This window comes from Myotis nattereri, assembly GCF_964212035.1.
Source record: "Myotis nattereri genome assembly, chromosome: 9".
Classification (NCBI taxonomy): domain Eukaryota; kingdom Metazoa; phylum Chordata; class Mammalia; order Chiroptera; family Vespertilionidae; genus Myotis; species Myotis nattereri.
In genome coordinates this window covers 43,982,199-43,997,853 of record NC_138084.1, presented here as the reverse complement: position 1 = coordinate 43,997,853, position 15,655 = coordinate 43,982,199, and the positions used below count along the sequence as shown (strand labels likewise).

The following is a 15,655-nucleotide window of genomic DNA, read 5'->3' as shown; positions in this document are numbered from 1 at the left end:
ACTACTAGATACCAATGACTGAGCACTTACCTAAATATGCCAGACATCACAGTTTGTATTTTATATTTGTTATCTTAGCATAGTCCTTATAACAGTCCTTTGATGGAAGTTTTATTACCTACATTTTGCAGATGAGGAAATAGACAGATTAAATTGATTACTTAGTGTCATACAGCAAGTAAGGGCAGAGCAAAGATTCAGCATGAAGAGCATGTGGACTTTTTATTGTCTGTTAATAGTGGATAATATTAACCCTTTGCAGTATTAGAAGGATTATAGAAACTGTAAAGTGCTTATCATATAGTAACCACTTAGTAAGTGGTAATATTATTGTTAATATTATCCAAATTTTATCCACCAGACTCCAAAGTCCATACTTTTTCTAGTTGACCATACTGCCTACCTGTAAAATAATGCAATTCAAAAGGCCTCTACTGAGGACCATGATGATACCAAGATAAATCAGACACATTCTCTGTCTTCAATTTGCTACATTTGGAACTTACTGCCTGGTATTTTTTTTCTATAATCCTCACCCAAAGATATGTTTATTGATTTTTAAAAAGAGAGGAAGGGATAGAGAGAAAAATATCAATGTAAGAGAGAAACATCAATTGGTCTCCTCCCGAACACACCCTCACCTGGGATTGGGGAACAAACTCAAAACCTAAGTATATGCCCTGACCAGGAATTGAACCTGCAGCCTTTTGGTGTACGGGACGACACTCCAACCAACTGAGACACCTGTCCAGGTCCTGCCTGGTAAATATTATTTGATGGATTATGAATAGAATCATATGTTTTGTCAAGCCACTATTACTTTTCTAGTTGTAGATACATTTTTAGCAAACTGAGAAAATGAGCCAAGTAAGAAATGAAGCAACTCTATGACATGATTAATAATTGTTATTTGCTCATGTACAATTTCTCTCCCTTTAGAGATCCCAAGATTTCTCGCCTGCTGCTTGATGCTCAGTTCCCAGTTGTTGCTGTCGACAGCTACATGCCTGTGATTGATGTGTTCTCAGGCCAGAAAAATGGGAGTCTTCGAGTCTTTTTAGCTATGGGTTCTTCAGATCAGATAATGGCACTACAAAGATTGAAGAATGAAGAAGGAACACTTCCTCCCTTCAGCCCGAGGCCAGCCCATTTACTGGACCAGCTATCTAAAGCATCCAATGCAATGGTAATGACTAAACACTTGATTGTATGTTTATGTTGTAAAATGATTATCAGAATCAAGCTAATTATCATATCCATCACTTCACCTAGTTACCTTTTTGTGTGTGTGGTAAGAATACTTAATGTACTCTCTTAGCAAATTTTTTAAGTACATAATCTCATTTTATCTTGCATGTTTTAGTGAAACCATTGCCCCAAATCCTTATTTCAGTAGTGAAAGGCTTAACAAAAGAGCATACTTGTACTTCAGTGCTTATGATAGATCAAAGGAATCATTGTTATTTTTCTTTTATGGCTTAAATGCATATCTGTATCCCTCTGAGCTCCTTGAATTTATAAAGAAAATCTAATTGGACAACTAGATCTTAATCCTCTAATTTACTAACTTAATTGCCTTTGTAAAATATTGGGGTGAACCTTAGCTGCTCTAAAAAAAATAGTCTTAATTTTAAAAACTTTTAAAGATAATCCAAGAAAAAAACGGGGATTCTGGGATGAAGAGTGATCCCAAATGTAAGCCAGCAAAGTCTTATTCTGTTTTTCTTGACCAGATCCAAGTTGGAAAGTTAGAGTGAAGTTCCTTGCTTTTCTAATAAGTTAAAAGTAACTTATTTTGTATAGTGCTGTACAGTTAAGAAAATACTTTATCATGATTATTTTCCTAACAACTACATGAGGTTGGTCTTTTTTTTTTTAATTGTTTTATTGCTTAAAGTATTACAGAGAGTATTATATATGGTTTTTTTTTCTCCCCTTGACCCTCCCCTAGCCTCCCATACCCCCCAGTGTCTTGTGTCCATTGGTTATGCTCGTATGCATGTATACAAGTCCTTTGGTTGATCTCTTACCCCACCCCCCCCCCCAACCCTCCCCAGCCTTCCCGCCGTAGTTTGACACCTGTTCGATGTTGTGAGGTTGGTCATTTTCATTCTTTTATACTTGACTAGAAGCCTGGTGCATGAATTGGTGCACCAATGGGGTCCCTCAGCTTGGCCTACGGGATCAGGCTGAAACCGGCTCTCTGACATCCCCTGAGAGGTCCGAGATTGCGAGAGGGCACAGGCCAGGCCGAGGGACTCCACCAGTGCACAATCGGGGCTGGGCAGAGACATGGGAGGTTGACCAGCTCGGGAGGGAACACAGGAGGGCTCTAGGGCGTGTCTGGTCCATCTCGCTCAGTCCCAATCAGCTGGACCCCAGCAGTAGCTAACCTACCAGTCTGAGTGTCTGCCCCCTGGTGGTCAATGTACATCATAGTGAGTGGTTGAGCGGCCTTAGCTTATCATTAGCATATTACGCTTTGATTGGTTGACTGACCGACTGGCCAACCAGACACTTAGCATCCTATCTAATAATAGGCAAACGTGGTAATTAACTGTACCTTCGCTACGCTTCCCATTGGCTAATCAGGGCGATATTCAAATTAACCACCAACCAAGATGGCGGCCGGTAGCCATGCAACTGAAGCAAGCAGGAGGCTTGCTTGCTCCAGTGATGGAGGAAGCCAAGGTTCCCCACCTGCCACGGCCCGGCTCTGAGCTCCGAAAGCAACAAAGTTTCAATTATAGAAGCTAAACCAGCCGTGGGCAAACTACGGCCCGCGGGCCAGATCCGGCCCGTTTGAAATGAATAAAACTAAAAAAAAAAAAGACCGTACCCTTTTATGTAATGATGTTTACTTTGAATTTATATTAGTTCACACAAACACTCCATCCATGCTTTTGTTCCGGCCCTCCGGTCCAGTTTAAGAACCCATTGTGGCCCTCGAGTCAAAAAGTTTGCCCACCTCTGAGCTAAACAAACCCCAGATACCTGCTTTCAGCAGGCCATGGCCACGGAGCTGGAGCCGGCTCTTAGCTCCATTGACGGCAACAAAATTTCAATTATAGAAGCTAAACAAACCCCAGATACCTGCTTTCAGCAGACCGTGGCCTCAGAGCTGGAGCAAGCAGGAGTGGCTCTCAGCTCCAGTGACAGCAAGAAAGTTTCAATTATAGAAGGTAAATAAATCCCAGAATAAAAAAAAAAGAAAAAGAGGAGAGGCTGGGAGTTTCAGTCGCCGGCCAGCCTGAAAATGGCCCTCAGCCCCTCACCCAGACTGGCCAGGCACCCCAGTGGGGACCTCCACCCTAAAGGGGGTGTGGTCAGCCGAAAACAGCCATCAGCCCCTCATCCAGGCTGGCCAGGCACCCCAGTGGGGACCCCCACCCTGAAGGGGGTCTGACCAGCTGCAAACAGCCATCAGCCCCTCACCCAGGCTGACCAGGCACCCCAGTGGGGACCCCCACCCTGATCCGGGACACCCTTTAGGGCAAACCAGCTGGCCCCCACCCATGCACCAGGCCTCTATTCTATATAGTAAAAGGGTAATATGCAGACTGACCCTAGCAGCAAAAAGACTTGGAATGACTGGTCACTATGACACACACTGACCACCAGGGGCAGACGCTCAATGCAGGAGCTGCCCTCTGGTGGTCAGTGCACTCCCACATGGGGGAGCTCTGCTCAGCCACAAGCCAGGCTGATGGCTGCCAGTACAGCGGTGGTGGTGGGAGCCTCTCCTGCCTCCTCAGCAGCGCTAAGGATGTCCGACTGCAGCTTAGGTCTGCTCCCCGCTGGCAAGTGGACATCCCCCGAGGGCTGCCGGGCTGCCAGAGGGTTGTCTGATTGCCAGCTTAGGCCCAATCCCCCGGGGAGCAGGCCTAAGCCAGCAGGTGGTCATCCCCCAAGGGGTCCCAGACTGCGAGAGGGCACAGGCCGGACTGAGGGACCCCCACCCCCCCGAGTGCACAAATTTTTGTGCACTGGGCCTCTAGTATTATATAGGATGAAATAGAAAATCAAAGAGGTTGTGATATTTGTCCAGGATCCCATAGCTAAGAATGGTAGAATTGGAGTTCAGATACAGGTCTTCTGACTTCTAAGTCCATAATATCATGTCCTATTGTATCTTACATTTGGTGTCTCTTGGTGTCCACTATAGCTAAATCTCAGTCTCCACACCATTTAAGTATGTTATATTTTTTATTCTGAATCTGAATGACATTTAAAGTTTCTAGCAAAGAAAGAACTATTAGGAAAGTATCCATTAGTAGGTTATTATTTATTATGAACTCTAAACTTTTCTGTTTTTATTGAATATTAGTGTCTATCAATAGATAGTAGTGTTTTATTTTTATTTAAAAATGACATAAAAGCACAAATAAAAAAAAACATCTATATTCCCAACTGTTATTGTAGTATAGAAAGTTAGAAAATGTTACTACAAGCACAAAAATCCTTGAAATGTTGGATATCAATAAAATACAGTTGTTTTTTCTCCTACATTCATAAGTGCCTCACCCAGTTCAACATCTGCAGAACTGAATTATTAAATTACTAAAATACTGTATGGCCAAATTGAGCAGGCACTGTAATTTGGAGGGGGTTTTTTCCCTATATTTTTCTTCTCTGGGAAATCAAATTGTAAGTTTTCTGTTTCCGTAGGAAGGTTTTTGAGCAGGTATTGCTGACATGCATTTTTAGATTTCAAAGCAAAGACCTAATGCAATCTCTATTCCAAATGTATTGAATGTTACACATGTATAAATCATACAGTCTGAACCTTATCTGAATCCTGTATTTCCCCTTTGAACATTCCTAATAATCAGTTATCTAGTGTCTGCTGTACAGAATAGAGGTAAAGAACTTTGGCCCTGGAATTAGACTACCTGATTTCAAATCCTAGTTCCACTGTTGTTAGCTATGCATGTTAAATTAGCTAATATAAGTGAAGGGCTTAATAGAGTGCCTGGCTCATAGTAAGTAGTAACTACATTATTAGTTATTCAGTAACAGTGTATTCACTACCTCCCCAAATAGTCCTTACCATTGACAAGCAGTTTTGGGGTGGGGTGGCGGGGGGAGTGTTAATCCTCACCTGAGGATATTTTTCCATTGATATTTAGAGAGTGGGCCCTGACCGGCTCAGTGGATAGAGCATAGGCCTGCGGACTCAAGGGTCCCCGGTTTGATTCCCGTCAAGGGCATGTACCTTGGTCGCTGGCACATCCCCAGTAGGAGGTTGCAGGAGGCAGCAGATCGATGTTTCTCTCTCATCGATGTTTCTAACTCTCTATCCCTCTCTCTTCCTCTCTGTAAAAAATTAATAAAATATATTTTTAAAAATAGAGAGTGGAAGGAATTGGGGAGACAGAGAGAGAAACATTGATGTGAGAGAGACACATCAATTGGTTGCCTCCCGAATGTGTCCAGACCGGGAACGGAGGTCAAGCCTGCAACTAGGTACATGCCCTTGACGAGCATCAAACCCAGGACCCTTCAGTCTGCAGGTTGATGCTCTATTCAATGAGCCAAACCGGCTAGGGCCATTGACAAACAGTTTTGATATTATTCCTAACTTCATCAAAAATAGGAATTAAGTAAATTAATGTCTGTTCGTTTCAAATGTGTATTTCCTGTTTTATTAAGGAAATAACCTTTTATTCTTAAGTTTGCTGAGAATTAGGAACAGGTGTTAAATTTTATCAAATGCCTTTTTTGCTTTCGTTTCATTAATGTACTGGATTACATTATAGGTTTCATAGTATTGACTCAGTCTCATAATCTGGAGTAAATCCAGCTTGATCTGATTACAATGAGATTTATACATAATGAAAATTAAGTATCTGTTTTAGGCTAATTAATTATGCTTATTTTTTCAACTATATTCAGACTTCATAGAGAAGCAATAATATTCTATACAGCTCACCAGTCTCTCTGTGTTTGTTTAATAGGCAGAAAACCAAGGAAATGGACTGATGGAGCACCACTTTGAGCTCCATGTAGACAAGGTTAAAGGGCTGGTCCCTCTTCAGGCCACAGTCTGGGGAGAAGCAGATTGTTATGTTCAGTACTACTTTCCAGTTCAAGACTCACAATCCAGTGTGTTAAAAGGACCTGAGTTCCTTGAAAATGGTAGGTGGAGGAGATTAGGCCTTCTCATTCTTGTTTAATTCTTTTATTGGATATACTTAGGAATTTTTTTTTCCTGAGTGAATTTTGTGTTCCTCAAAAATTAGTCTTACCCGGGCAACACAGGAGATAGGCTAAGTGTTTATTTTACTTTTTTAAAAATTTTTTTGGTAACTTTTTATTTTAATTTGGCTTCAAATTTATGGAAAAGTTGTAAAAATAGTACAAAGAACTTCTGTGTATCCTTTCTAGATCCATCAAATTATTTACATTTTGTCCCATCTTATATCATTTGCATGCCTACTCATTCTTTTTTTTTTTTTTAATGTTTTTATTGATTTCCAAGAGAATGAGAGAGAGATAGAAACATTGATGGGAGAGAAACATCAATCAGCTGCCTTCTGCACATCCCCTACTGGGAATCAGGCTAGCAACCAGGGCGTGTGCCCTGACCAGGAATCGAACCGGTGACCTCCTGGTGCATGGGTCAACACTCAACCACTGAGCCACACCAGCCAGGCAGCCTACTCAATCTTATCATCTATAAACATACAATTGATCCTCATTGTCCATGGAACTTAGGTTCTATAATGTCTATAAGAACACCAATTTTAAAAATACTGAACCATTGCTCCTGGGGGAAATATGTACATATATATACCTCACATATATCATAATCTTTTAAATTGTATTTTCAATTATAGTTTACATTCAGTATTATTTTGTTTTAGTTTCAGGTGTACAGCATAGTAGATCATAAATCTTAAAACCTAAAAACAACTTATTCTGGTCGATTCTATTTTCTTTATTTTACAATTAAGGAAACAAGGTTCAGAAGTGTGAAATGACAAGGCCACCTCACTAACAATTGCGAAGGTTGACGTTCATGCCCTGTCCACTGGCCCCACAGCTTCTTGCGTTATACTGCACTGTCTCCTACCATATCTATCTTGTCATTTCTGAGAGCTAAAATAAGGAAGCAGAGTATTGCTTTTTTTTTACCTCATCTTGAAATGAGTAAGTCAGGTGACTCAAACTTTTTTGCCATTCTGAGCATGTCAGAAATAACTGGAGAAGCACTACCAGTGTTGGTTTTAGGGTTTAAATAACAGACTCGTACCCTAAATATATAAAGAACTTTATAAATCAATAATAGAAAGACAATCCAATTAAAAATGGGCAGAGATCTCAAAACATTTCTCCAAATTCATATAAATGGTCAATAAGCACATGAAAAGATACTCAACATCATTAGTCATTTGGGGAATGGAAATCAAAACCACCACAAGATACCACTAAGATAGCTATAATTTTTTAAAAAAAGAAAGAGCCCTAGCTGCTTTAGCTCAGTAGATAGAGCGTCCGCCTGCAGACTAAAGGGTCCCAGGTTAAGTTCTGGCCAAGGGCACATGCTGGGGTTGCAGGCTTGATCCCCTCATTGGGGGGCATGCAGGAGGCAGCTAATCAATGATTCTCTCTCATCATTGATGTTTCTATCTCCTTATACCTCTCCCTTCCTCTCTGAAATCAATAAAAATATATTTCAAAAAAATTTTAAAAAGACTAATAAGTGTTGGTGAAGATGTGGAGAAAGTGAAACCCTCATTCATTGCCCACCAACAAAGGGACCTTTTACTTCTGTATTATGATGAGATCTTAGGTACCATAACTACTAGAGAAATGGACCTTGATAGGACTTACAGCCTGGAGATAATAGATTCTGGCTCCAGGTCTGTGACCTACTAGCTCTAAGACCTTCAGGTTCACCATGTAACCCAAGGTGTTCATTCATATCCTGATCTATGAAGTAGGAGTAATAATACCTCCTTTGTTTTCTTTATAGGAATATTGTGAGGATAAAATTGAATAATATTGGACATTAACATACTGTCTTACTATGTATAAAACACTAAATGATGTGTTGATTGTTCTGAATTGCTTTTCTTTTCCAAAGGAATCACTCTGAGGCCTTTCAGATCTGCAACCACACTCTGTGTTCCAGATCCCATCTTTAATAGTCAGCACCATCACTCTCTCCTGTTGCCAACAGAAGTTCCAGTGCAAAGGCTCCTACTCAGTGCCTTCTCTGCACAAGCACTTGTGCCCGGAGGTGGAGTCCACTTTGAAATCTGGTGCAGGTAGTGTGGAGAACCCAATCCTGTGCTTAGGAAGGAAATACACAAGCATAGAGCATCCTTCCCATAACTAGTCTAGGTTGAATTATAAGGAAGCTAAGCAGTCCCTTCTGCCGTGTTTTATATTATTTGTGTTTGTTAATGATTGTTGAATAGATTATTGAAATCTATTCAATTATTAGGCTCTTGGAAGTAGTTGTATCTTACACTTCTAACCACTACATATAAGTGAAATTCCATCAGTTTTACCTCCTGTTCTTTCAAATGTATCAGTCATCTTTTTCTGATTATCTTACTGCCTTATTTAGTTCAGGCCCACATTAGATCATGCCTAAATTAATGTAATGGCCTTCTTATAATCTGTTCGTCCCACCACCAGAAGAGTATCCTTCATAAGTATAAATCCACTCATGTCACAAACTTTGGCAATTTCCAGAAAAAATAATGGCATTAAAACAGGTGTTCAAACTCCTCCCTTGCATCCCCATCCCCAAGAAGCCAACTAAAATGACTAAGAGAGTATAATTCTAAAAGGAGAGAAACCAACATCAGGAACAGAAGTAGGGAAGGGTACAGCCACTTGCCAGAACCTTTTCCTAAATAGAATCAGGTGGAAATTAGGTTTGATAACTTTGTGATCTAAGAATGGGATGTTTGAGATGAGAGTGAAATGGTGTAGGTACCAACAGATCCTCATACACCTCCAACTTTGAGGGGCTTGGGCCTGAAGACAAAGAAATTTAGACTGCTCCACCTAGAACCACTCTGCTACTGCAGGATGGATACTTTCAGGAGCGGCTGCTCCCGAAGGTCCAAGCCAGATGCAGATACCTCAAACAGAACGCCTGTGGGAAGCTGGGCTTTATCCTGAACACAGAGTAATTTATTGGGTTCCATCTCCACGTAATGGGCAATAAATCCAGCCAGACACAACCACAGCTGTATACCACAAATACAGGTCGGGCTCCAAAGTTGATCCCTAGAGCGGACTGAATCATTTATCTGCCTAATTCTTCCAACTGACAGCTTGTGCTTTTGTGGCTTACAGATACTATTATCCTAATGTGAGAGACCAGATGGTCGCCAAAGGAACCTTGCCATTATCGAGGATCTGTGCCATGGTAACCATGCAGCACCGTGAGGATGTGGGAATGCAGACCTTTAACCTCCCTTTAACCCCCAGACTTGAGAATAGGAAAGAATTGAGGAACCAGTCATCAGGTAATTGAGGACTGTTTTTGTTTTTCCCTTTCAAAGTCAGTATGCATAAATATCTCTTTTTCTCTAAATTAGTGTTTCTTCACATGTTGTGATATTCACCCTTCTAAGAATCTGATTAAAACTCTGAGGCCCCTTCTGTTAGAAAAATTAGTGTAGAATATACACTCCAAATTTTGCATACAGCTTTAGAAAATTTATAGTTCCATACACTGTCTACATAAATGTTGCTTGTCTCATTTCACCTTTAAATTCAGCAAGTGTTGAATAAACTCTCGCAGCCTAAATCCTAAGTATTAGATAGATGTACTCAGAGAATTATTATTCCAAGGCAACATAAGCAGATGTGGGATTGGTGGAATATATTTATATGAACTAGGAATTCACTGTAATAGAGGAGAAGGTTAGGATTTAAAGTTGGAAGGAATTAATTAGAATTTGAAGTTTTGAATTCTATCCTAATGGTTCCATTAGGATGACCCAACCTCCAAGTATATAACTTAATAGATGAATAGGATTAGTCTCCTAAATTAAGTTATGGTATAAACTTTCTGGAGAGTATCTGAAACAAAAGGTTTTATCTTGCCATGGTTAAGATTATTTCCTCCTGATGCTCACTGATCAGCTTGTTCTGTTGTTCCTTAAAACAAAAAAAAAGAGATGGTATGTGAAGGGTGGTGGCAGGAGGATAATAGGAATTTGAGTTTAAAAGAAGAAAAGCTAGAGCTCATCTCAATTCTGTAAATAACTAGGAGTTTAGTAAACCTGGATATAAGTTCTGCCTCTGATAGTTGTATAATCTTGGCAGGCAATTGTATCTCTGAGCCATATATTCTTGAATATAAATAGTAACTACTATTATCTGTGCTTTTTTAAATATATATTTTTTTACTTCAGAGAGGAAGGGGGAGAGGGAAAAAGAGATAGAAACATCAGTGTTGAGGGAGAATCATTGATTGGCTGCCTCCTGCATGCCCCACACTAAGGATAGAGCCCACAACCAGGGCATGTGTTCTGACCAGGAATTGAACCATGACCTCCTGGTTCATAGGTCGACAGTCAGCCACTGAGCCACACCAGCCGGGCTATCTTTATTAATCCTACAGTACAATAATTTAATGTGATTCTGACCATGGGCAGATCCTCTCACTGCTAAGGACCTTTATTGTTCATTAGGATTATAGAGTTTATTCTCTTCCTTCCTTCCTAACCAGAATTTGGGGCTTGATAGAACCGAGATTCTTCCAACCCACCTTTTTATATTTTGTTTTCCTTTTTTCTGATTCTTCAGGTTTACTAGATGTGGGCCTGAGGTACAGGCGTACTCCAAGGACAGCAGAGGGAGTTCTTGCTGGCCGAGCTGTCTCTATCTCAATCCAGATTATCAGAGCCTGTGGTCTGCAAGCAGCAGCCAAGTAAGTTCCCTTAAAAAGCAATTCTCAAACATTTTCCCACTGCAGTCCACAAGATTTACAATGCTCAGATACACAAACTTTCCTATGTACAATTTCCAGCTCATTAACCACAACTCTACTTTTTTTGTTGTTTTTATAAGAAAGCATATCCTATCTAATAAAAGAGAAACATGGTAATTGGCGTACGACCGCTACCCTTCCCATTGGCTAATCAGGGCAGTATGCAAATTAACTGCCAGCCAAGATGGTGGCCGGCAGCCAGGCAGCTTGAAACTAACATGAGGCTTGATTGCTTCAGTGACAGAGGACTCCAATGTTCCCCACCTGCCGCTGCAGGCCTCTGAGCTGCAAGCAACTATGTAACAAACATAGAAGCTAAACAAAACCCCAGAAACCTGCCAGGCTTCAGCCAGCAGGATCGCAATATTGTAAGCAAAGGCCAGAAACCTACTTTCAGCAGCGGAGGCCTAAGAGCTGGAGCCAAGCCTCAAAGCTAAAGCTGGCCCAGAATAAAAAAAGAAAGAAAGAAAAAAAGGAGCGGTTGGGAGCTTCAGTCACCCCCAGCCTGAAAACAGCCCTCAGCCCCTCACCCAGACTGGCCAGGCACCCCACTGGGGACCCCCACCCTGAAGGGTGTGTGACCAGCTGCAAACAGCCATCATCCCCTCACCCAGGCTGGCCAGGCACCCCAGTGGGGACCCCCACCCTGATCCAGGACACCCTTCAGGGCAAACCAGCCGGCACCCACCCGTGTACCAGGCCTCTATCCTATATAGTAAAAGGGTAATATGCCTCCCAGCACTGGGATCAGTGGAGCCGTGAGGCCTCCCGGCACCGGGATCAGCGTGACGGGGCAGCGCCCAAACCCCCTGATCGCCCTGCTGATCTGTGTGTGACAGGGGGTGGGGCCACAACCTCCCTATCCACCCTGCTCTGTTTGTGACAGGGGAAGGCGCCCCAACCCCGATTAGCCCTGCTCTGTGCCTGATAGGGGGGAGCTCCCCAACCCCCTAATCACCCTGCGACTCTGTGTGTGACAGGGTGCGGCGCCCCAACCCCCTGATCGGCCCTGCTCTGTGTGTGACAGGGTACGGCACCCCAAACCCCCCCTCCCCGGGCCCTGCTCTGTGTGTGACAGGGTAGAGCTATAACCTCCCCATTGGCCTTCCCTGAGTGTGAGAGTGGTGGCGCCCCAACCCCCTGATCAGCCCTGCTCTGTGGGTGATAGAGGGCAGCACCCCAACGCCCTGATGGGCCCTGCTCTGTGCATGACAGGCGGCAGTGCCCCAACCCCCTGATGGGCCCTGCTCTGTGAGTGACAGGGGGCAGTGCCCCAACCCCCTGATTGGCCCTGCTCTGTGCGTGACAGGGGATGGCGCCACAACCTCCCCATCGACCCTGCCTTGAGTGTGACAGGGGACGGTGCCCCAACCCCCCAATCGGCCCTACCCTGAGCGTGACTGAGGGTGGCATCACAACCTCCCGATCGCCCTGCTCTGTGCATGACAGGGGGCGGCGCCCCAACTCCCCAATCGGCCCTGCTCTGAGCCCGACCAGGGGCTGCACCTAGGGATTGGGCCTGCCCTCTGCCACCCGGGAGCAGGCCTAAGCCAGCAGGTTGTTATCTCCCGAGGGGTCCCAGACTGCGAGAGGGCACAGGCCGGGCTGAGGGACCCCCCTCCCCCCCGAGTGCACAAATTTTTGTGCATCGGGCCTCTAGTAAGAATATAAGTGAATAAATATTTGCAAACTCTGCTATTTTTTAACTGTTATCAGCAATTTAGTTCCTCAACCTTGTCCAACAACTTTATCCTCAACCCTACTTAAGCACTTAATACCCACGGTCATACTCTACACCCTTGAAACATGCCAAGACCAGTCATTGATACTCTTCTGTAATCTCAAGTTCTGTCTCTGAATAGCAGCTTCTATTTTTCTAGTTTGTTCGCCTTCAGGTCACTTCTCAATACAGAAGCCAGTTATCCCATGAAAACTTAAGTCAGATCTTGACACATTTCTATTTTATTAGACACATCTCTATTTGAAACCCACCAATGACTTTCCATATCGGTCAAAGTAAAAGCTAAACTCCTTAAAATGGCGGTAAGGCCCCACATGATCTGACTCCATTATCTTTATGACTCATCTCTTTTTGCTAGTCTTCCCTCTGCTTATTCCACTCTGGCCCTCTTATTGCTTCTGAACACACCAAACTCATTTTCCTCTTAGGGCCTTTGTCTTAACTGTTTTCTCGACCTGGAACACTTTTTCTGTATATAAGCAGCTTGGCCCTCTTTGCCTCCTTCAGATCTTAACTCATTTTTTTGGTTGATTTTTCTTTGTTAAATGGCATTTAAATATATACAATAAATATCAAAAATATAAGTCTTTGTTTTACTGTGGTTGCAAATAGCAAAAAAATTCTATATGTGACACGGCTCCAGAGTTAAGTTAGGGTTTTTCAAAATGCTGACACACCAAGCTCAAAAGGTTCGCCATCCTGTTCTATACCAATGTATAGGCTTTTTTGATTACTTCCATTTGTATAGCTAATTAATGTTACACTTATTAACCAGTAGAATATAGTAAAATCAGAAACAAGTTTTACATGGCCTCTATTGAAGAAGAAATTCTTGGTACTCTCAACTTATTCCTCCTTTGAATCTTCACTCTGGTATCCAGATTACAGGTGCTCTGAAGTGTGCCTTCTCACTTGCTCGGTGGTTAGAGTGCGTGGGAGGCAACCAGTCTCTCTCTTTCTCTCCCCCCCTCTTCTTCCTCCCTCCCACTTTCTATAAAAATCAATGAAAAAAATATCCTCAAAGCAAAGCCCCACTTCCTTAAACACACATTCCTTCAAATCACCTAACATGAGCCCAGTCCTGTAAGTCCTTTCTGAGACCTACTTACTAAGGTGCCCTATGATTCCCACAGTGTGTGTTCAATAGTGTGTTCTCCCTATTACAGTGAGCACTGAACCCAACTTGTTCAGTTGTAGTTGGTTCCTGGTAGCCTTTGGCTAAAGTACACTGGCCAAACAATGAAGTGTCTGTGAAGTGTCACTCTGGTGTGGATGACTGCTGTCTCTTCCCACCCCCATACACACACACACTCTGAAACCAGATTACTAAGAAAGCGCACTGTGGCACTGCCAAAAGCCTAGATAGGAAATACGGTCGCTTCATGTTCTTGCCTCACAGAAACGGTGGAGATGTTTTCTGAGCAGGCAAGCTGATTTTTTATATTTCTTTCTCCTCCTGCCCACTCTTTTCCCCTACAGGGCTTTGGCTGAGCAGGAACCCTCTCTACAGTTTAGTGCCTCAGTAGGGGTCAATGCCTTTGTCACCGTTCATCTCTCCTTCCTGCCCAAGGGAGAACAGCGCCAAACCCGCCCTGTGGCCTGTACCTTCTGCCCTGAGTTCTCCCATCACACAGAGTTCTCATGTAACTTAGTAACTCAGCACTGCAGTGGAGAGGCCTGTTTCCTGGCAGAGCTATTGGAGTTTGCAGAGGTCACTTTTGCCATTTATCATGAAGATACCAAGTCAGGTGAGCACCAAATGGCTCATCACAATCATAATTAAAAGGGACTCTGTTTTGAGTGATATGTCTTTCCTAGAAGATACATGCTGAAGTATTTAGGGATGAGGAGTTATATTCTCTGCAACTTAACTTCTGAAGGGTATAATGAAAATAAGTAGAATATGTATTGACTGTGTGTGTGTGTGTGTGTGTGTGTGAGAATGTAGAGAAAGATAAATGTGTCCGGATGTTAGTGGGTAAATCTAGGTGAATTTCATTGTAATATTCTTGAAGACTTTCTATATGCCTGAATTTTTTCAAAATAAAATTATTTAAAATTACACACACACTCATCCATATATGACTAATTTAATTAAAACCATTTAAAGGGCATTTGATTGGAGCAAGATGATCTCTAATGCATCTTCTAACACTAAGATTTAGTGAGTATAAATGAAGGGTTATGTGAATATACTGTAAGTACAAACTCTTTGGTCAGTAGATCCCCAAGTAATTTCTCTTTTTTGTTTGATTTGACAGCCAGTGATATAACCAGTATCCAGTCATTAAAAAGGTATCTGCTTGGAGTAGTAAAGGTTCCAACAAAAGAATTGCTAATCAAGAGGTCTGGTAAGGATCCTAGATTATCACTTTTTAATCCTACCTTTCCCATTCACTTCCCTGTAAGAGACCATCTGTCTAACTGCCATAAAATGTGCAAAAGAAAATATGATCCTGTAACACATGCTTCTGAATTCTCCCAGATACCTCAAAAGTTTTCTCAAAAGCATTTTAAACCCTTGCTGGTATTTAGAGCATAGGCCTACATAACAGTGGGTCACAGGTTTGATTCCTGCTCAGGGGCATGTACCTGGGTTGCAGGTTCGGTCCCCAGCCATGTGCAGGAGGCAACCAAGCAATGTGTCTCTCACATCAATGTCTCTCTTTCTCTTCCTCCCTCTCTCCCTCTCCCTCTCTCTCTTCCTTTCTTTTCCTCTGTTCCTCCCTCCCTCCTTCCTTCCCTTCCAACTCTCTAAAAAAACAAAGGAAACCATATCCTCAGGTGAGGATTAACAAAAAAGAAAAGAAAGGGCATTTTAAGTCTTCTCCTAATTATTTCAAGTTTTTCTAATAAAGTAAAGAAGCTCAAAACATTGTACTGTCATCTTCCTCTAGGAAAAATAATGATAATGATACTAATAATAAATATGGTGATATCTATTACATTAT

At 42.4% G+C, this 15,655-nt stretch overlaps 1 protein-coding gene across 1 annotated transcript in view; it reads left to right on the top strand.

The window, feature by feature from the left end:
* The window catches only part of C2CD3 (C2 domain containing 3 centriole elongation regulator), a 115,456-nt gene that overhangs the window by 46,464 nt on the left and 53,337 nt on the right, over window positions 1-15,655 (top strand). The window contains exons 16-22 of the mRNA XM_081098720.1: window positions 940-1,186; window positions 5,958-6,138; window positions 8,090-8,273; window positions 9,319-9,491; window positions 10,780-10,903; window positions 14,184-14,452; window positions 14,966-15,055. Of these exons, the coding sequence (XP_080954846.1) occupies window positions 940-1,186; window positions 5,958-6,138; window positions 8,090-8,273; window positions 9,319-9,491; window positions 10,780-10,903; window positions 14,184-14,452; window positions 14,966-15,055 (1,268 nt within the window). The remainder of the gene's footprint in view (window positions 1-939; window positions 1,187-5,957; window positions 6,139-8,089; window positions 8,274-9,318; window positions 9,492-10,779; window positions 10,904-14,183; window positions 14,453-14,965; window positions 15,056-15,655) is intronic.